The 22,773-nt window shown below is 38.7% G+C and overlaps 1 protein-coding gene across 2 annotated transcripts; it reads left to right on the top strand.

The window, feature by feature from the left end:
* The first annotated feature begins 5,768 nt into the window (after nt 1–5,768).
* On the top strand, nt 5,769–21,899 carry DDX3Y (DEAD-box helicase 3 Y-linked). Of its 2 annotated transcripts, none has more exons than XM_023194031.2 (17): nt 5,769–5,963; nt 8,504–8,564; nt 10,475–10,522; nt 12,712–12,841; nt 13,606–13,752; nt 13,842–13,941; nt 14,577–14,712; nt 15,425–15,510; nt 15,734–15,832; nt 15,917–16,077; nt 16,521–16,665; nt 16,773–16,917; nt 17,163–17,344; nt 17,429–17,546; nt 18,100–18,253; nt 18,605–18,738; nt 19,477–21,899. In XM_023194031.2, the coding sequence occupies exons 1-17, from the start codon at nt 5,919–5,921 to the stop codon at nt 19,554–19,556; spliced, it is 1,971 nt and encodes a 656-aa protein (XP_023049799.1). In that variant the 5' UTR covers nt 5,769–5,918; the 3' UTR covers nt 19,557–21,899. The 2 variants fall into 2 exon arrangements, with proteins under 2 accessions (XP_023049799.1, XP_023049797.1); XM_023194029.2 differs by having other exon boundaries at nt 13,606–13,761.
* The last annotated feature ends 874 nt before the right edge of the window (nt 21,900–22,773 follow it).

The raw sequence follows: 22,773 nt of genomic DNA, 5'->3' as shown, positions 1-22,773 counted from the left end.
CTCCAATCTCACCCTTTGCATCCATGCTCCTTAATTTTCTAAGTTGTGAAACAACAACCTAGGGTAACATGCCAAACAATGATACCAGTAACTGGTTTCAGTTAAATAAATAATGATAAAGGGGATAATTTTCTAAGAATTACTCAAGAACACTTAATATTACAGCTGTAATCCCAGCACTCTAGGAGACCAAGGTTGGTGAATCACTTGAGCCCAGAGGTTCAAGACCACCCTGGCCGATATGGTGAAACCCCATCTCTACTAAAAATACAAAAACTAGTTAGGCATGATGGCAGGTGTGTGTAATCCAAGCTATTCAGGAGGCTGAGGTAGGAAAATCACTTGAACCTGGGAGGCAGAGGTTGCAGTGAGCCAAGATTGCTCTACTGCACTTCAGCCTGGGTAACAGAGTGAGACTCTGTCTCAAAATAATAATAGTAATAATAACAATAATAATAATAATAATAATAATAATAATAATAATAATAATTCCACACAATAGTGAAGAACAAAATTGGATGACTCACACTTTCTGGCTTCAAAGTATGCTACAAAGCTATAGGAATTATATTGTTTTGCTTAGCATACTAAGGAATAGCCACACAGATGAATGGAATAGAGGAGAGACAGCTCAGAAATAGACCTACACAAGTATAGTCTTTGATGTAGTACATCTTTGACGTAGAAGCAAAGATAAAAAGAAAAAGATTGTTTTTAACAAATGATAGTGAAACAATTGTCCATTAGAAAAAAAAACAAGACAGATTTTACATCTTTTACAGAATTAACTCAAAATGAATCATAGACCTAATTATAAATCCAGTAACTATAAAACTTACTAAAAAAGACATAGGAGACCGGGAGCAGTAGCTCAGGCTTGTAGTCATAGCACTTTGGGGAGGCTGAGGTGGGAGGATTGCTTGAGCACTGGAGTTCAAGACCAGCCTGGGCAACATGGTGAAACCCTATCTCTACAAAAAATACAAAAATTAGCCAGGTGTGTTGGTGCATGCTTGTAGCCCCAACCACCTGGAGGCTGAGGTGGGAGGATCATCTGAGCCTAGGAGATCAGGGCTGCAATGAACCATAGCTGTGCCTCTGCACTCAAGCCTGGGCAACAGAGTGAGGTCCTGTCTCAAAAAGAAAAAAAAACTGATAAAGGAGAAAATCTAGGCGATCTTAGGTCTGCAATTAACTTTTATAAAACAGCAATACTGAGATATATTCAAATACAATTATATTTATTTGAAGTATACATACAATTCACCTATTTAAAGTTTTAAATTTAATAACTTTTGGTATACTACATATTAAATATTAATATAGTATAAACAATCTATATTATTAATATAGTATGTCAAAATTTGTTAAATTACTAATTTAAATTGTAGTACACATATAAAACATAAATCTGCCATTGTAATACCTTTTTTTTTTTGAGACAGAGTCTTGCTCTGTCACCCAGGCTGAAGTGCAGTGAGACCATATCCACCCATGCAGCCTCCATCTCTTCGGTTCAAGCAATTCTCCTGCCTCAGCCTCCCCCAGTAGCTGGGATTACAGGTGCCCATCACCATGCCCGGCAATTTTTTTTTTTTTTTTTTCTGTCACAGAGTCTTGCTCTGTTTCGCAGAGTGGAGTGCAGTGGCCCGATCTCCGCTCACTGCAAGCTCTGTGTCCTGGGTTCACGCCATTCTCCTGCCTCAGCCTCCAGAGTAGCTGGGAATACATGCGCCCGCCTGTAATTTGTTGTATTTTTTTTTTTTTTTTTTTTTTTAGTAGAGAGGGGTTTCACTAGGGTAGTCTTGATCCTCTGACCTCATAATTTGCCCTCCTCGGTCTCCCAAAATGCTGGGATTATAGGCGTAAGCCAGCACGCCAAGCCCACGCCCGACTAATCTTTTTAGTATTTTTAGTGAAGATAGGGTTTCATAGTGGTCAGGCTGGTCTCGAATTCCTGACCTCAGGTGATCTGCCCACCTCAGCCTCCCAAAGTGCTGGTATTACAGGAGTGAGCCACCGCACCTGGCCATTGTAATAACTTTTAAGTGTGCTATTCAGTGGCATTAATTACAGACATAATGTTGTATAACTGTCACCACTACCAATTTTCAAAACTTTTTCTATCACCCTAATCAGAAACTCTGTAACTAGTAAACAATAACTCTCTATTACCTTCTCCTCTCAGACCCTGGCAAATCTCTAATCTACTTTATGTCTTTATTAATTTGCATATTCTAGATATTTTATGTAAGTGAGAATCAAATACTATTGCTCCTTTTGTCATGTGGCTCAGGCTGATCTCAAACTCACCAAACACCTAAGCTTCCCACAGTGCTAAATTACTGTTATAAGCCACTGTGCCCCACCAAAAATTACCTTTTTTCAGCATGATTTTGTTTACCTAACCACATTATTCATTTTCATCATTTCAGTTTATCCTAGTAATATCTATAACAAAGATGACCATTATTTCAGCTTCTTACATATCTCAATATTACATAGATGATAAGAGACTTGGAACCACAGAGTAGTGAAAAAAGACAAATACAACATAGGAAAATATAGACTGGGAATGATTGTTTAATAAAAGTCATTTGAGGTGCTATGAAAGTTTGTTAACTTACCTACCTAAGTATGTAACTTTACCTTTTTTAGCCTGTATACATTCTAAGACAAAAGTTTATCTTTTTTCTTCCTAATTTGATACTCATGTAATAACATACTAATTAACAAGCCACACTAGTTGTTTGGATTTATTTCTAGAATAACTGAAAATAGGAAACTGCTATATATGTGTGTATGTATAATATATATAACTTTTTTTTAGGTACTCCTATTGCAGTGTGTGCATTTCAGAAGTACTCAAAAGTAAAATAACTCCTGGAGTCAGGTTAGTCATTATGTCCTATTTATTGCTAATTTTCTTTTTTGAAACACAGTCTTGTTCTATCGCCCGGGCTGGAGTGCAGTGGCTGGATCTCAGCTCACTGAAAGCTCTGCCTCCTGGGTTTACACCATTCTCCTGCCTCAGCCTCCCGAGTAGCTGGGACTACAGACGCCCGCCACCTTCCCCAGCTAGTTTTTTTTTTTGTATTTTTTAGTAGAGACGGGGTTTCACCGTGTTAGCCAGGATGGTCTCGATCTCCTGACCTCGTGATCCGCCCGTCTCGGCCTCCCCAACTGCTGGGATTATAGGCTTGAGCCACCGCGCCCGGCCTGCTAATTTTCATATACAAATGAGAGGTGTCAGAATTCACAGCTTCTGAATATCAGAAGCTCATGTTTACCCTGGTCTATACAAAAAGGAAATAAGTGAGGCCAAAAATGTACTTTAACGGTTCTCCATATTACGAATCTCATAAATGAGCTGGAATAGACCCTGAGGTCTTCAAGCCTAGTTTCTCAAGATCATATTTTGTAAACTGATGCTAGCAGTTTTGAATATCAGAATGATTGGCAAGGGCTGCTGACATTTTAGCAGGCAGGGCTCAGGGTGTTAGATGTTCTGTAATTCAGGGACAGTCACAGTAGAAAATACTTTCATTAAGATTTCAACCTACAAAATTGCTTTACACATAAATCCAAAAAAAAAGTATTTTTAGGTCGGTTGCAGTGGCTTGTGTCTGTAATCCTAGCACTTCGGGAGGCCAAAGCAGGCAGATCCCTCGAGCCCAAGAGTTTGAACCCAACTTGGGCAACATAACAAAACCCCTTCTCAATTATTTTTTTAAAAAAAATTTAGCCTGGCATGGTGGGCCTGCCATGGTGGGTGGTGTGCAACTGCGGTCACAGCTACTGGGAGGCTGAGGTGAATCACCTGACCGTGGGAGGTGGATGCTGCAATGAGCCAAGATCCCACCACTGCACTCCAGCCTGGATGAGGAAGTGAGATCCTATCATAAAAACAAAAACAAACAAACAAACCAACAGGATTTTTGAATAGTTTAAACATACAGGGGTTGTTGTTTTTTCCCCCAAAAAGGCAAAGACTGTATAAATTTATATTGTTATCCATTTTAGAAATATTACCGTTTGCAACCCTGTTCATAATACAGTGAGTTGTGAATACATTCTGTTTCTATTTGCAGTCAAATTAGGCAACCACTTGTCTTGTGTATTTGTCAGTGTAGCAGTGGCGGTCATTGACATGCTAAAATACATATACTATTATAAATATTATTTTAATTCTGTAACAGGCTTGTTAGGGGCCAGAGGGGTGTCATTGTGAGTCACTTACTTCTTTGGGAGGCAAGGAGAGAGAAAAGGAAGGTCAAAAATGGACAAGGCCAATAAATTTATTTTATATCACGTCTGAATTTACTTGAGAATGGTAAAGGTGTCGACACAAAACATGCTCTGAAAAAAGGAAATCTAGTTGACAACTTTAACTTGCCAGAGCAGTAAAGCAACTCTGGGAACACTGAATAGAATATGTATGTTCCAATCCCTTTGAATGTTTTTAAATTAGGAAAAGTAGAAATATTTGTGATAATGTTTTGACAATGCAGGTATTTGAATTTCAGCACTAGGAAACCCTTTGAAGGACGGTGTAAAACCTGTATATTTAATCTGGTTTCACTGAGAGTTCAGACGGAAGTAGTGTTTGTAAAATCACGCATATGGCTATATGTTCGTTAAAGCCAGGGATGTCGTACTACAGTTTCCCACCCCCCTCTATCTGTCCACTGAATCTGGATTAGGGAGAGGACTGAGAATTTGGCCAAGAAAAGTAACTCCTTCTAGGGCAAAAGACTATTTCCCACCCACCGCAGCCGCCTGTAAGTTGTTACGAAGGTAGGACAGCTTCGGTATAGATCCCCCTCAACCCCAATTCCTTTGGGCAACCAAAAGAGTCTTTCACAATCCCATGGCTAGGCTTTGGGGACTCAGTATAGCACTGGTTAACCTAGGTTGCAGAGCGCCCGGAAAAACAAGGGAGCTAAGCCAGTGTGCGTTAAGGGCCTAGGTCCTCCGGTAGGTGTGTTATCATCAGCGTCACTCAGCATATAATTTTCATTGTTTCCTCATCCTATGATGCTAAAGCCGTATGCTCATAAAGCGCAGGCACAGTGCTAGAAAAACTAGAGGGCTCTTGGGTTCCTAGCTGAACCCCAGCAGCGTAACCCAGTCAAGCCTGTCGAGCTTGTGGCTGGTCACACGTGCTGCGGAATCCACTCAACTTTCCTCAGGTGCAGTCAGGTCCATCCTGCAGAGGGAACGATTGCGGACCTGTTCTTTCACCTTCGTAACCTGAGGATTGTATTGAAACCACCGTGGATCGCTCACGTAAAATGGTCACTGCGCCTGACACTTGGGATCCCGTAACCCTGAACTGTCTTGGCTTCAGAGAGTTTTTTGACTAGTTACAGCTTCGCTGAAGCTTGTCAAAGGTAGGCGACGGCTAGCTAGAACGGAAAAATGTTACAAAACCTCCAATTCTGAAAGTAAAAGGGAAGAGAGAGTGCTTAAGGAAGAAGGGAAGTTGAGGGTGGGTAAGGAAGAGGGAGAGGGAGTTAGCGGTAGATTCTCACTGTGTTTAAGAGTTCCCGAAGTGGAAAAAGGCGAAATACGCTTTCTTGCAAGATCCCTAGAATTCGAAGACACAGAGAGGGGGCGGGGATAGCAAAGATCTCGCGAATTTTGAGATGGTTGGGCCTACTTAATCCCGCGATTTTATGACTAAACGAACGCGATTTAGGCAGAAGTAATGGTGGCGATAAAGGGATTGGGTGGTGGTGGTGGAGGGGTGGAGCCAACGAGGTCGCACGTCGTGCGTGCTGACGTATACTGTGGGAGGGGCCATATTACCGCGCAGGCTAACCAGTGTACCTAACAGCTGAAGTTCCTTTGTGAGAGCTCAGCTATTCGGTCTCGCACTTATAGTGGACTATACGATTTTTCGCTTCTCTTCAGGGATGAATCATGTGGGGGTGAAAAATGATCCTGAACTGGACCAGCAGGTGAGTCAAAGTAAGCCTACCGAGGCTCCTTTTACTTGGCTTAACGGTTTGTGGCGCTCTGCTAATAGGTATTTGTTTGGCCTGTTGTGGGTTCGTGTGTTATGTGACTGGGACTCTAGAGAAATGGGGAGAGAAACTGCATGAGACCATGATTAGACCACGTACGGTGGAGACCGGACGATGGCAGTAACGTTAATGGTTGTGGTTACGCTGGTATTCTGGTGTAGTACTGGGCCGCACGCAATGGCGGCTTTTGTGTTTGCCTGAGCGGTAGCGTGGAGACGCGCCTGTGCGACCACGGACGCATTAGAGAGGGCGGGAGAGGGAGGCGGTTCGCAAAAGGGGACCATTTTTATGTCTAGAGGTTAGGCCCTCACCAGGCGCCCCTGACGTATTCGCAAAAGTGTCATTGTTAAGAACAAAGTGTATTCAGGCCACCTAGTGTGTGTAGACAGAAGAAAGACTATGGTCTTTGCTCGGGGAAATGGCGAGAGTCTTTGGGCAGCGCTGTGGTTCTTCAGCAGAGGGACCAGGTCTGTCGAATTCTTGAAGAGGAGTGCATGTAAAACACAATGAAACAAGTATCATATCTTGTTTCTGGCGGGGTCCCCTAGCGACGGAATAACCGTTGCCTGGGTGGTGAGCGTGCCGAAACCGGGCTTCCGGTGTGGAAGGTTTTGTGACGCAGAAGTACCGGAAAGGGATGGTGGGAAGGGGAGGGAAGGATGGCTGCCACGTGCTTTTCTTGACCCGTGTAGAAATAATGGAAATTGGACGCCAGCGGAAAGACACCTGGAGGGTTAGGAATCCAGCATTGCACTACATTCCTTTTTAAATTCAGTTTATTCAGTCACTGGATAGCTGCCTAGCCGAGAGCTGTGCGGTTTTTGTATAGTATTGTACCTTTATGTTAGGCGATACATGCAGAAGTCGTCCGGTAGAAAATTAACCCCGAATGTTGATTGGAGGAACAGGTTATTTGTGGTTTACTTTCTTGTTACCGTTGAAGGAATGCTGATACAGGCGTAACTCTCTCCATTAGGGACTGATCGTTTACTTTGGAAGTCTGGGCGATGAGGCAGAGGCGTGAGTCTGGGCGTGTTATTTCAGGTTCCTTTTCTGTGTCAGGAACCTACCGTGCTTTTGCATTTGGCACTCCAGTCGTTTGCAAGATTATCCCTGCATTTGTGCCTCCCAAGTCTAGGGGAGAGAATTGAATAAAAGATATATATATATACACACACACATACATACACACATACTTTAGCCAAAAAATACTGCCCGAACTTTTTGTGATTAAAGCTTAGTGATGCTAAATTATTTTAAATTTTGCTGTTAGGTGTCGTTTGAGGGATTTAGCGGTCTGCCTTTGAAAGTTGTTTTTCCACTGACGACATACTAATGCCTTCTGTTTACTGACAATATGTTAAATGTTAAATAGACCACAGAAATAGAAAATTAAGAGCCTGGGCAATACGAATTCATGTTTCTATGTAATTGGCCTCCGTTTAACTCCTCATAAACCGTGCTCTCTAGTTCACTAGAATTAAGTAGTAACCAAATTCAGATGGCAGAATTTTGAAGACAGTGTCTTAATTGATGATTCATGTAATGTGATAGTATCTTGGCTTTTAATATATATGTAAGCATGTTATGGCATAGAAAGTTTGTGCAAAGAGGTGACAAAGTTGCTCTTGGCGTTGGTCTTAACGTGTTTTTTGAAAAAAATCTATTTTGACGTACGTGTTTTTTTCCCCCCACCGCTTCAGAGTAGTAGTTCTAGGTAAGGTATTATGCTGAAGCCCTTAAAGTGAAATAACTTTTTTTCCACAGTTTTAAAATCCACCAGTATAAGGAGGCAGGAATTGAAATTGCATATGTCATTTTAGGAACGTTAAGTAAGAGATGTGTCGCTTTTTAACTTTGTAACCGAAGACCTCCGAGTTTGATAGGGAGAAATAAGTGCTACTATCTTCATCATAGAGTGTCAAACATTAAATGACAGCTGTGTAAAGCTGCATAGTACTGAAAACATAGTGAGGTTTTTTATTTTAACTTTTGATGTTTAGGAATTTTTCTGCATTAAAAATAGTTTTACAGTCTTTAGGACAAAGAGAAATTAAGGCAATCTTCAAATGCTTCTAATGTCCATTTATTTCTAGGGTTCGAATATCAAGAAAACCACTGTCTTTGGGAACATTTCACTAATTATGACTGTAGCTAAATTGGATGTTTAAGTTACTGAGAAATTGGTGGTAAATTTTTTTAGTTAGGAAAGCTTTTACTATTGAAAATTGTTAAAGAAAATTTGTTTTGAATTAATGAATTTGAACTCATTACTGTGAAACTGCTGGTATTCAGGTGATGCCATTTGCGTTTGTCATGGTTGGTAGACTTAGGCATCTTTAAAACCTAATGCCAGACCGACATGGTAGCTAAGTGTGTGGTACAGGTTAAGATTGGAATCTAGGTCTCATTCGTCTTCTGTGATGTTATCTGTTCTTGTGTGTCAGCGTGTGAGCTATTGATATCTCTTCTAGCTTGCTAATCTGGACCTGAACTCCTCTGAAAAACAGAGTGGAGGAGCAAGTACAGCGAGCAGTAAGTAAAACTTTTTTAAAAAATGGAATATTTATCTGAGCTTAATGTTAATATCTTATTGGACTTGTTAATTTTAAATTTACTTTTTTTTCTCTTCAATTTGACTAACAATATGAGATACTTTGGTATGTCAGGGTAATAGAATACACTGTTTTGTTATTTTTCAGTTAAAGCAATTTAAGAAATATCTTAGTGGGTGGGATGCGGTGGTTCAGGCCTGTAATTGCAGCATTTTGGGAGGCCAAGGCTGGTGGATCGGTTGAGCCCAGTAGTTCGAGACCAGTTTGGGCAGCATGGCAAAACCTGTATCTCTACTGAAAATACGAAAAATTAGCCTGGTGTGGTAGTACCTTCGTGTAGTCCCGGCTACTCATATGGGAGAGTTTGCTTGATTGAGCCTGGGAGACTGGAGGCTTCAGTGAGCTGCGATCAGGCTACTGCACTCCAGCATGGGCGACAGAGACCTTGCCTCAAAAATAAACCAGAAACCAAGGACATTAATGTAATACACACTATTTGTAGAAAAGCACTGCCATTCATTTCTGGCCCAGCATGGGTTATAAGCCCATCCTTGTGAATTGACCTGCATTGTGTTAAACCTAATAAAGTAAACCTGTATATTTATGTGCTACATCTGCTGCTGTTACCCATGAAGGACCTAACATTCAGTGATAAAACCAAGCTCATCTGATTTTAAGGTGATGGGTTAGCTATATTTCTTTGAAAGGAAATTAGTTACAAATACTTTTTGAAACACTTGGTCTCATTTGTTTTTGGAAGTTTGCGTGAGATTAGTATTTGGATAGGAGGATAAGGTTGATGATTATTTGGTAGTATTCCTAATTTGAGTCCATGTTTTTTTCCTGTTGTTCAACAAGGAAAGCAATTGGTATGCTCTGAAAAAACAAAACGAAACACTTTGTTTTATAAATTTATTTCAGGCTTTGTCATTATATGAGCATTCTAGAGATTTAACTGGTAGAGACAGTTTTGGATATTTAGTTAAATCGAAAAGTAAGAGATTTATTTCCAATTTGGATTTTTTGGATTTTTGAGTAAGAAAATCAGGTGGTCAGTTAAGTAGACTTCCATCTACTTAGTAAGTTATTTTACTTCTTAATCATAGACTGGGCTGTTGATTTCACTTAAAACCCTTGATTTGTTTTCCAGATCATTTTCACTTTCCAACTTTTCATGTGTTTTTATGGTATCACTTTACCAGTACAGATTTTCTTTCTTTCTTTCTTTTTTCTTTTGAGACATAGTCTCGCTCTATCACCCAGGCTGGAGTGCAGTGGCGTGATCTCCACTCCCTGCAAGCTATGCCTTCCCAGTTCATGCCATTCTCCTGCCTCAGTCTCCTGTGGGAATACAGGCGCCCACCACCATGCCTGGCTAAGTTTTTGAATTTTTTTTTAGTAGGGATGGGGTTTCATCGGGTTAACCAGGATGGTCCTGATTTCCTGACTTCGTAATCTGCCCACCTTGGCCTCCCAAAGTGCTGGGATTATAGGCGTGAGCCACTGTGCCCAGCCCAGTACAGATTTTTTAAAAGCCTCTTAGAGGTTAGTTAATTTAGTATAGTCCATAGTCTTTTTTTTTTTTCCTAGTAGGCTGTTGTATTGGAGTAATGATCATGTTTAATGATCAATGTTGATTCATGTAGCAGTTACTGGAAATAGAGCCTTTTAAAACATGATTGTTAAATAACAACTGTTAGCTACTGAAATGTATGTGGTTTGCAATGTGTTTTAGAGTAAGCATTTTTTCCCCTCATCTTGCAAAGTAGTTTATTTTATAAAATACAGGTTTTAAAAGTTTGTTTTCCAGGACCTATTTTTTAATAGACATTTTCTAAAAAAGCAGTATCTTGGTGATGTCATGGGCTAATTTCACATTTTTTCTTTTAGAAGGGCGCTATATACCTCCACACTTAAGGAACAGAGAAGCATCTAAAGGTACGTCTTTAAGGCAACTTTGTAGACCTAACCTGTAGCAGCTGATCAAAACCTAGGGAAAAAAGTAACTTTAGGAAGTCTATAAGCGTTTTTTGTACCCCCCGTGCCTCTTTTGGATTGTCTTTAAGAACTAGCATTTTCTGTTTTTGGAAAAGTTCATATAATGTTGAATGATGCATAGTTCTTGCTTCCTTTGGCAAACTGAGCCCAAAAAATCTGGGTTTTATATAAGTTAACTATAGTGCTTTATCTGTTTGTAAACATTTATGTTTTGAAATTTGAAACCAGTCTATTTGTGGGAATGCCTTACGTAATATAAACTGTGTAGTGATAAGGTCCTGCTTGATGCTGTCTCGAAAAGTTGGCACAGTGAAAATGGTTTTTTTGTTTTTTTTTCAAACTAGTTAACAGTTAGTTGTTAAGATTACCACTTTTGGCCACATCCAGTAAGTAAGCTGGTGAGATTGTCTAGTTTCAGCCTAAATAACTTCATTTGAAAGGTGTTATGTGAAATGCATTAAAACACCTAGGATTGTTTACTATTAAATTTGTAATTTAGAAAAGTTTAATTGGGGTGATGTTTTGAGTGCTGTGTATACATCAAAAAAAATTCTAGGAGAAGGAAAGGTAAGGAAAAGTATTTAAAACCAAAAGGAAATCCGGTAATAAAGGGGTGTGGAGTGGGTTTGTACTTCTCTATTTAGTCTGTGGCCTCTGTATACGTCTGTTTATCAGAAGACCACTTAGCTGATGATTGTATTCTTTTTTCAGAATAACTGCAGAATTTTCTTTTATCACAGGTATTCTTAGGATTGTATCTGGCTGGAATTGCATCCAAGGTTTATTAAGTGCCTTAAGGAGAGTTAGCAATATTTTAGTATTTGGGGGGATGGAAGAGACCTTAAACATCTGACTTCCTAAATCTGGGAAGTACAGTCGATTTAGTACAATAGATCTAGATTTAGGAAGTACAATTATTCATTTGTCTAATACTGGATATTTAAAAGCAGGGGAAAATAACTTTATTAACTTGCAACTTTAAGAATTTATTGAAATGTTTGAGTTTAGGTAAGCCCTCAGCTTAAGCAAATGTGTGGTTGTGGATCAAGTTTATTCTTCTAATTTTTCTTTTTATCAGTGTGTAGACCTGGAAAGTAGGCAACAAAGAAGGGTTTTTTTTTGTTTTTTTTTTTGTTTTTTTTTTTTTAAATCAAGTATACTTTATTCTCACTGAGCATATTAAGATTACACAATTACTTTTGGACTCTTAGAATTTGAGGCTATCTTAGAGGTCTGGTGGAGCAAAGTAGACAACATGGAAATTCCTTGTTTTGTATTGACTGTTTCCATTTAGTTGATCTGTTTCTTTTTGATGTTACTAGACAAAGCTAGATTTAAAAAAAATGCATTCAGATGCTCAGCTAACTAGTCCTGTTTATACTGATGTTGATAGGTAGCAAGTTGCCTTCTCCAGCTTCTTCGTTGATGAGTTCTTGTTTACCATGATGCTTGCTACATACGGTTGCTACATACTATTACATATGAGTAGTTTTTGGTCATAAAGTGCATAGAGTTGGAGTTGTTTTTGAGATGGAGTCTTGTTGTGTCATCTGGGCTGGAGTACAGTGGTGTGATCTCAGCTCACTGCAAGCTCCACCTCCTGGGTTCATGCCGTTCTCCTGCCTCAGCCTCCTGAGTAACTGGGATTACAGGTGCCTGCCACCACGCCTGGCTGATTTTTTTGTATTTTTAGTAGAGACAGGGTTTGACCATGTTAGCCAGGATGGCCTCGATCTTCTGACCTCGTGATCCGTTTGCCTTATCCTCTCAAAGTGCTGGGATTACAGGTGTGAAGCATGTCTGTTTTAATACATCTGACATATTTATTAGTTATGTAGATTATGTAGATCTCTTCTCTTAGTTTGATCTTTTCTTTAGGTAACCCACAGTCCCGGAGGTAATCTTTTGTTTAGCTGGGCCTTCCCAAAATGTGTATTACATACAGCATATGTTAAGTGTTTAGGTTTAACATCTTCTGTATTATTCAGAATAAAAATTCTGATTATGGAACCTGTTGACCTTTGGTCCCATAAGATAAAGGAAGACTACATGTGAAGGACGTCATATTTGGAAAGATGCAAATTATGTAAAAGTCTTGTCACCTTCTAATTTTTGCTTTTTTATTGAAGGATTCCATGATAAAGACAGTTCAGGTTGGAGTTGCAGCAAAAATAAGGATGCATATAGCAGTTTTGGGTCTCGAGATTCTAGAGGAAAGTCTGGTTATTTCAGTGAACGTGGAAGTGGATCAAGGGGAAGGTAAATCTCAGCTTGTATGTGTGTACGGTAGCAATTTAGGAATCTTAATTTGGTAAGTTCTCATTCTTCATACTTCGAATGGTCAAGCATGTCTTTGACAGGATACTAACGGATTTAAAGCAGAATGTTGGTTTACTCATTGTTTTGTTAGCAATAAGAGGTCTTTACCAAAATTAACTTTTTAAATTAGATGAATATGGTATATGACACAGTGAAATCTGTTTCAACTTAAATGATACAGGTTGTCTGTGACAGCTTTAAACACTTGATTTTTTGATGTATAAGTCGATCTTAAAAACCTAATAGCTGTATTTAATCCTGTCTTCTGTTTTTCACAAATAGGAATAAAACTCTAAAAATGTTCTCTTCTCACATGTCTACTTCTATATAAAGGAAAAACTCAAGTGTTATTCCTATTTTCCTACCAGTAAATATATTTAGATAATACTATTTTAAATGAAGATGTAAAGTATGTACTAGTTATAAGTATCTAAAAACCTAATTCTTAGCATGTGAGATCTAAGCTGTGAATTTTATAAAAATTTTTATAATTTTCTTAAAAATGAAGACATAAATTACACATCAGTACTGGTTAGTTAGGGGACCTTACTTCACATAAGAAACAAATATTGAATTGCTGGTATCTTTGAAGGATGGTTTTGCTCAGTTAGTGAGCAAATGTACTGATACCCGAGTACATTTCTAGAGAGATGATAATTTAACATTGGCTAAATCGTGTACTTTCGATTGCTTGTGCCATTCAGATATGATGATCGTGGACGGAGTGACTATGATGGTATTGGCAATCGTGACAGAACTGGCTTTGGCCGATTTGAACGGAGTGGACACAGTCGGTGGTGTGACAAGTCAGATGAAGATGATTGGTCAAAACCACTTCCACCAAGTGAACGGTTGGAGCAGTAAGTTTTTGAAATGTATGTTAATTGTTACGAAATGTATTGCTTAATATAATATATATGTAATAATTTTTTAATTTCAGAGAACTGTTTTCTGGAGGAAACACAGGGATTAACTTTGAGAAATACGACGATATACCAGTAGAGGCAACCGGCAGTAACTGTCCTCCACATATTGAAAATGTAAGTGTTTTGTTTGACCTTTAAAGTTATTAATGCAGACCCATTGGATTATGAAAAAAATTAATGTCATTATTAAGAATAATCCTAGAATTAAAAGCATCCAATTTTTTTTTTTCTTTTTCTTTTTTTGAGACAGTCTTGCTCTGTCACGCAGGCTGGATGGAATGCAGTGGCATGATCTCAGCTTGCTACATCCTCCACTTTCTGGGTTCAAGCCATTCTCCCACCTCAACCTGTTAAGTAGCTGGGACTACAGGTGCACATTACCACACCCAACCCATTTTTGTATTTATAGTAGAGATGGTTTCACCATGTTGGCCAGGCTGGCCTCAAATTCCTGATCTCAAGTGATCTTCATGCCTTAACCTCCCAAAGTCCTGGGACTACAGGCATCCGCCACTGTGCCCGGCCTCCAAATACTTCTTTCAGTGTAGAACAGACCCAGGCATTTTCTTAAGAAATGCTGTGAATCTTTTACTGAAATCATAGCATCTGTAAACCAAATCAGACAGTTGGTTACTTCCATTAATATGTTAGTATAAAACAGAAATTGCAACAGATAGAGCGTTTTATGCCTGCTATGTTTACTTCTATATTTACTTGTATTTGATTAACCTGGCTAAATTTCTTGGCAGTTTAATGATATTGACATGGGAGAAATTATCATGGGGAACATTGAACTTACTCGCTATACTCGTCCTACTCCAGTGCAAAAACATGCCATTCCTATTATTAAGGGAAAAAGAGACTTAATGGCTTGTGCCCAAACAGGTAAGCTTACTTGATACAAAGTAAAAGTTAAGAGTACCTGATTGGACTTACTTTAAAAGTAGTATATTCTGTGAACGGATGTCTGAATCCTATGTTTAGCATTTGAGATAGGTAAAGATTAGCTTGGGATGTGTCATTTTGTCTCTACCTTTGGATCCTTGGGATGAAACTAGTGTTTTCATCTGGATATCTTGAGGAAGCTTATGGCAAATTCTTATTTAAGAAATAGAATTGCGTATTTTGCATTTAACTCCACAGGAGTTAGCAAACTGCATCCTTCAGGTCAAACCTAGCGCTTATTTTTCAGTAGCTGTGTTCAAATATAGCCATACTCATTTGTTACATTTGTAGCTGTAGAGATTAGCCAGAGATGTGGCACAGAGACTGGCCTGCAAGAGCCGTGTAACTCTTTACAGAAAGTTTACTGACCCCTGCTTTACATTCCAATAGTATATAGTGATGACAAAGAAATATTGAACTGAAAGTTGATGCTACTTTTCAGAAAAAATGTTTGTGTTTTGTTCAAATTAAAATGCGTTGTTTAAAGATAAAGCACAGTAGTCACTTTACAATCTTAGGTTTGCCATATAAATTTACTGTAACTTCCTAGAAAATTGGAAATAAAGAAAACTTTTCTCACATTTCAAGGGCATTTAGAACACTTTGTCATCTGTTAATATTCAGAAATGATAAGTCATTGTTTTGTTTTCAGGATCTGGGAAAACTGCAGCATTTCTTTTACCTATACTGAGTCAGATATATACAGATGGTCCAGGAGAAGCTTTGAAGGCTGTGAAGGTAAAGGTTTTGTTATAAAGTAAGACATTTTTGTTTTACAAAGCTTTGTAAAGCCCTGTTGACTTCTCTAACCAATGCCAGATATACCTTATTTTCATTTTTTTTACCCCATTCACCCACTGAAAATAAGTTTATAGATGTAATCTGTAAATTATAAAGAGAAAGTGAATTTTTACAAATAAAATTTTGGGTTTCAAAATTTTTAATTCTATTTATTTTTTAGGAAAATGGAAGGTATGGGCGCCGCAAACAATACCCAATATCCTTGGTTTTAGCCCCAACAAGAGAATTGGCTGTACAGATCTATGAGGAAGCCAGAAAAGTAAAATACTCATTTTACTGATTATTGCTTTTCTGATTTATCAAATGATGTTTTTATAGCCACTGACATGTTCTTTGCTTATAGTTTTCCTACCGATCTAGAGTTCGTCCTTGTGTAGTTTATGGTGGTGCTGATATTGGTCAGCAGATCCGGGACTTAGAACGTGGATGCCACTTGTTAGTAGCCACTCCAGGACGTCTAGTGGATATGATGGAAAGAGGAAAGATTGGATTAGACTTCTGCAAGTATGTCAGTTTTTATATTTTATTTTATACAAAATGTATATACATTTTATACAAAAATGAACTATTTTTGTATTTAAAGTTGATTACTCTTGTATTTTACTAGTACTGGTTTAATGATACAATTTTCTATATAGTTTTGAAAATTACAGTTAATGTTTTTGTTAAAGAGTAAGTGAAATTTTAATTGAGGCTGAGCTTCATTTTAACAATCAGCCTGGGTAATTTGGTTGTCACCTTGAGCTTTTTATCTCATGATTTTGTGTGTGTGTGTGTGTGTGTGTGTGTGTGTGTGTGTGTGTGTGTGTATGCATTTGTTGTATATGTGTCAAATTGTGACACTGCGATATTACTATTTGACTATATGAGTGTAGTTAATTACACAACTATATATAGTAGTTTCTCAGATCTAATGATCCAGTATCAACTGAGGGATTTTCTAATAGGTACTTAGTGTTGGATGAAGCTGATAGGATACTGGATATGGGATTTGAACCTCAGATACGTCGTATAGTTGAACAAGATACTATGCCACCAAAGGGCATTCGTCACACCATGATGTTTAGTGCTACTTTTCCTAAGGAAATACAGGTACTATTTGATGTTTGAACTTTTATTCAGAACATTTGTGTTTATTCATTATATTCAGATAATTTATGTATTAAAATAGGTAATTGAGTATTTTTCTCACGTTTCAGATTCTTGCTCGTGACTTTTTGGATGAATATATCTTTTTGGCTGTAGGCAGAGTAGGCTCTACCTCTGAGAACATCACACAGAAAGTAGTTTGGGTGGAAGACTTAGATAAACGGTCATTTTTGCTGGACCTGTTAGGTGCAACAGGTAAAATTATGAATAAGAATAGTCAGTTACATGTAAAGAGAATCTCTTTACATATTTTGTGGCCTTTCCCCCGGTCTTTTCTCCTCTTTCTAAACATGGCTAAGACAATGCTTACGTTAACTGGCTCTGTTCGCGTGCTTCCAAGATTTATTCTAGCACGAGGACTAGAATTAAGCCAGTTAATAATTTAGATTAAGTAGTAATGCTAATTCCCTATGAGTAAACAAAGCCTTACAATTTTTCAGGAAGGGATTCGCTGACTTTAGTGTTTGTGGAGACCAAAAAGGGAGCAGATTCCCTGGAGGATTTCTTATACCATGAAGGATATGCCTGTACCAGTATTCATGGAGACCGGTCACAGAGAGATCGAGAGGAGGCCCTTCACCAGTTTCGCTCAGGGAAAAGCCCAATTCTAGTGGCTACAGCTGTATGTATATTTTATTTTCTAATTAATCGTGTGTATAGTGCTTGTTTTTTTTTTTTTTTTTTTTTAATAAAAGTTATTTTTCAGGTGGCAGCACGAGGACTAGACATTTCAAATGTGAGACATGTTATCAATTTTGATTTGCCAAGTGATATTGGAGAATATGTTCATCGTATTGGCCGTACAGGACGTGTAGGAAACCTGGGTAAGGAGTTTGTTAAAGACAGTTTCTTTTTTTATTTTTTTTTTGAGACGGAGTCTCATTCTGTCACCAGGCTGGAGTGCAGTGGCGATCTCAGCTCACTGCAAGCTCCACCTCCCAGGTTTACGCCTTTCTCCTGCCTCAGCCTCCAGAGTAGCTGGGACTACAGGCGCGCGCCACCTCGCCCAGCTAGTTTTTTGTGTCTTTAGTAGAGACGGGGTTTCACCATGTTAGCCAGGATAGTCTCGATCTCCTGACCTCATGATCTGCCTGCCTTGGGCCTTCCAAAATGCTGGGATTACAGGCGTGAGCCACCGCGCCTAGTTATGGTGCATACAGCCGAGATTTGACACAGAATCTTAAAAATAGAACCTTTACCTTTGAGGAAAAATTTTATATTAATCAGCCAAGTAAAAGTTTTTCTTCCAGTTTCTTTGATGTGGTTATATTACACATTACAGTATCATATTTTAGTTTCTTACTATATTTTATGTAGGTATATAAGAATACCCCACTATTTTATGGAAACTTCATGAGGTTTTTTTGAACACTTTAGGCCTTGCCACCTCATTCTTTAATGAAAAAAATATGAATATTACAAAGGATTTGTTGGATCTTCTTGTAGAAGCTAAACAAGAAGTGCCTTCTTGGTTGGAAAATATGGCTTATGAACACCACTACAAGGGTGCCAATCGTGGACATTCTAAAAGGTACACACTGTTTTGAGCCTTCACTCTTGTTTTTACTTACTAGGGGCAAGAAGCTTTCACAGTTAACTTAAAAGTGTTAAACAGTTACTTTTAACAATAATACATAAACATTTTGGGCAAGGGATGATTATTAGAAAGGGTGACAAGAAATTAAGTATCAGTTTCTCACTGCTGAGTCCTTTAGAAATACTGTTAGAACACGTTGGGATGTTAATGGCATGGTTCCCATTGGAACACGATGAAATTTAACTGAAAAATCAAACTGGGAATTGCAAAGTTGAAGCAGGGATTTTCAATTTAATTGAACTTTATACTTACACTGCCATGGCATATTTTTGCTTACAATAATAGATTCAGTGGAGGATTTGGTGCCAGAGACTATCGACAGAGTAGTGGTTCCAGCAGTTCTGGCTTTAGTAGTAGTCGTGGAAGCAACAGCCGCAGTGGTGGAGGTGGTTACGGCAACAGCAGAGGATTTGGTGGAGGTAATTAATGTTAATTTTTCTTTTAGGAAGGGCTTTTTGTTTTTCTCCTTTGTTTTTTGAGATGGAGTGCCACACTGTCACTTAAGCTGGAGTGCAGTGACCTGATCTCAGCTCACTGGAAGTGACTGTCCTGCCTCAGCCTCTTAAGTAGCTGGGATTACAGTTGCATGGCAACATGACCAGCTCATTTTTTTCTATTTTTAGTAGAGATGGGGTTTCACCATGTTGGCCAGGCTGGTCTCTACCTCGTGACCTCATGATCCACCCACCTCGGCCTCCCAAAGAGCTGGTATTACAGGCTTGAGCCACCGTGCCTGGCCTGGGCTCTTTGTTTTTCTTATGAGTTCTCTTTTTCAAAGCATAATTTATTGGGGAAATTTGATTTCTAAGGGACACAAAAATCCAGCTGGCTCTGCGCCGTGCGTGTCAGGCGTCCCTCGTCTCTGCCGGGTTGTCTGCCGCCCCTTCCCCGGAGCTGGGGATGGCCAGGCTGATCTGCTCGCTGGCCTCTGGAGAGGCTGTGGCTGACTTGACCGACCCTGCTCCGGGGTTGCTGTCCCTGATCGATGTGGTGATGTCGTGCTCTCCCGGGCTGGGACCGAGCCGCAACGGGTGAGGGGCAGACGTTCATGGTGAATGGGTGAACTAGATTTCTTTTACTGGTTTTATGTTAAAGTACTTGAGAAAAAAAGGTATTAATGGATGACTTAATTTCTTTCTAAACATTTTTCTTGATAGGTGGCTATGGAGGCTTCTACAATAGTGATGGATATGGAGGAAATGATAACTCCCAGGGGGTTGACTGGTGGGGCAACTGAATCTGCTTTGCAGCAAAGTCACCATTACAAACAAGCTAATATGGAAACCACATGTAACTTAGCCAGACTATATCGTGCAGCTTCAAGAACTTGCAGTACATTACCAGCTGTGATTCTCCTGATAATTCAAGGGAGCTCAAAGTCACAAGAAGAAAAATGAATAAATAGCAGCCCTATTCAGAAATTGGTTTGAAGATGTGATTGCTATAGTTTGGATTTAACTCTTCCCCTCCTGCTTTATTCCCACCCCAAACTGCATTTATAATTTTGTGACTGAGGATCGTTCATTTGTTAACATACTGTGACTTTAACTTTAGACAACTTACTACTTTGATATCCTGTTGGCTCAGTAATACTCACGATACCAATTGTTTTGACAAAAATAAATTTACTAAACTTGGCCTAAAATCCAACCTTGGCACACAGGTATGATACAACTTTAACAGGAATCATCAATTCATCCAAAACTATAAAAAGGAAAAAAAACTTCGGCAGTAGCCTGCGTTAGGACTGTTTGATTTTTGCAGACTTGGGGGTTGGGAGAACATCTTAAAGCATTAAAGCGTAGTTTATTTGGCCAACCTGTACTAAAATTCTGACTTGCTCACTCTATCCTGGATAGGCACTTAGAAACTTACACTCTTTAAGCCATTCCAGTCATGACGAGGTGGAATGTATCAATATACCCATTAATATTTTTGAAAGGGCTCTTTTAGGTTAATTTAAGTAAATACAGCAATTTCTCATTTAATGTTTAGGGAGTTTATTCTAAGCTAGGCAACTGTGGGCATACTATCACAGGAAAGATTTAAAGCTTTGATACAATGGGGGAGATTTCATTTTTTTTTTAATGCCTGCTATAAAAATTTGAAATGTTAGAATGGCCGACCATGGCAGTGACCAGGCCTCACTATAGGCTTGGTTGGATTCTGGTCTTTTATGTATGCTAGTGTTGATGTTTTTTGGTCAAGAAGGGTTTAAACAGGAAGGATTATGCAGCAGGCTTTAAGTTAATGTAGGTTCATACTGCGCTGTTAAAGCTGCATTGAAGTGTTAAAATGGCTTACACTTGTAGACTTTGTAAAGCTAAGACTAACAAATTCTTGAAATCACACAGGTTGCAAATATGTACTAAACTGCACAAGGTGTGTGTGCTACATGTGCAGTTTTAGTGTCTTAGTTGCATAGGTTTCCATGGTATTTATAGTCTCTTGTGCTAAATTTGGCCAAAGATGATTGTCCACCACTAAAAATGCCTCTCCCACTTGGAATCCTGTACTGATTTTGTGGCCAGAATGCAATGATCTTTAAAAACAAATCTTTTCAGTGGCATAAGAAGTTGGCAAAAATTTCCTAAAGTGCAATAGATTTTCAAGTGTATTTTGTGCCTTGTTCTAAAACTTACAAGTAGGTGCACTTGACAGTATTGAGGTCATTTGTTAAGGTGCTATTTCAATTAGTATAGGTTTAGACTCTTATACATTTCTCCCGTAACTTTTTACAAAGTACTTATTTTATTGCACATTCAGAGAATTTTATATATATATATATATATATATATATATATATATGTCTTGTGTGTGTGTCCTTGACCTTCCAATCTTATTTTGTCTCTTGGAGATTGTTGAATGCAGCCAGTGAAGCAGTAGATTGAATGGTAGTTGAGAAGAAAACTATTTGCACACAACAGATTTTAGATACTTTTTGCTGCTAGTTGTGTAATATTTATTGAACATTTTGACAAATATTTATTTTTGTAAGCCTAAAAATGATTCTTTGAAAGTTTAAAGAAACTTGACCAAAAGACAGTATAAAAAAACACTGGCACTTGAATGTTGAATGTCACCATATGTGAAATAATATATTCCAGGGTAGTGTGAGCTTTTAATGTTAAGTCCTATTAAACTTGAGTCAAATTAAGCAGACCTGGCATTGGCAATGTAGCTGTAATTTTCTGACAAAATTTAAGACAAAATTGTCAACTTGAAACTAAAACATGCCAAGGTTTTGATATACTTGTCTTAAGATATTAATGAAACACTTCTGAACGCGGATAGGAAGTGTCCACATCCACAACAGTTTTCTGAGTTTTGTTATGTGTTTTGTTTTGTTTGATCTTCGGTGATTGGCATATTTACAGTCCTTCAAACGTGGTTATTTTTTCAGTGACTTACATTCAGTTTTATCAGCCAGCAGTATTTTCAGTAAAGAATGGAATTGCTGAATGTAACCGTTGAACCTCGAGTCACTGTAAAATTTTAGTAATTGCTTATTGTATTAGTTTTAGATGCTGGCATGTGCTCTGTTTATTCTGATTTTACTAAAATAAAAAGTTCAAAAATCTTTTTTGCTGTCACTTGTAGCTTAATGTTGAGTTGAAGATGAACTTGTTCTCCTAACCTGAAGATTGGAAATCTGATTTCTTGACTACCAAAGCTGTTTGCAAAATACGTCCTGAGGTTGGAAGTACTTTGCCTTACATGTTTGAATAAATGATGAAGGTGGTAGAAGGTTGGAGTACAGAGGCAGGATTTGTATTCTGACTGATGGAAAACTAAAAGGTCTATATATGCAGCATGTATTGCATTTTGGTCTAAGCAACTTAATATGAGTGTGGTGGTGGTTTTAAGCATTTTTGATGTGAAAGATGGCTGAACTAAGAATGAACTGGGTAAAAAGTTGCCCAACAAATTACTTTTTGATTGTAAGAGGTCAAAAGTTAATTGGAGTAGGTTAATGATAGCTGAGAATCACATACACACCTTTTGTCCAACTTCTTTTTCCTGGTGGCTGACAATCCCATTAACGCATTGCAGCAGTTAGTGCCAGTTAACAAACATGATAGGTAGGCCGGGCGCGGTGGCTCAAGCCTGTAATCCCAGCACTTTGGGAGGCCGAGGTGGGCGGATCACGAGGTCAGGAGATCGAGACCATCCTGGCTAACACAGTGAAATCCCATCTCTGCTAAAAATACAAAAAAATTAGCCGGGTGTAGCGGCGGGTACCTGTAGTCCCAGCTACTTGGGAGGCTGAGGCAGGAGAATGGCCTGAACCCGGGAGGCGGAGCTTGCAGTGAGCTGAGACGGTGCCACTGCACTTCAGCCTGGGGGCAGAGCCAGACTCAGTCTCAAAAAAAAAACAAACATGATAGGCAAACTGATCTAATGTTGCATGTTTGAAATAGGTCTTTTTTTTTTTTTTTTTTTTTTTTTTTTTT

This window comes from Piliocolobus tephrosceles, chromosome Y, assembly GCF_002776525.5.
Source record: "Piliocolobus tephrosceles isolate RC106 chromosome Y, ASM277652v3, whole genome shotgun sequence".
Lineage (NCBI taxonomy): Eukaryota > Metazoa > Chordata > Mammalia > Primates > Cercopithecidae > Piliocolobus > Piliocolobus tephrosceles.
The sequence above is the reverse complement of the archived record's forward strand: the minus strand, read 5'-3'. Positions and strand labels throughout refer to the sequence as shown.

What these genes read in the sequence shown, in the direction of transcription:
- DDX3Y (XM_023194029.2), top strand. Translation starts at nt 5,919, where the DNA reads ATGAATCATGTGGGGGTGAAAAATGATCCTGAACTGGACCAGCAG. An exon ending in AAGCTTTGAAGGCTGTGAAG is followed by an intron (nt 15,511 to 15,733) that starts GTAAAGGTTTTG and finishes TTTATTTTTTAG; the next exon opens with GAAAATGGAAGGTATGGGCG. An exon ending in AGGACGTGTAGGAAACCTGG is followed by an intron (nt 17,547 to 18,099) that starts GTAAGGAGTTTG and finishes TGAACACTTTAG; the next exon opens with GCCTTGCCACCTCATTCTTT.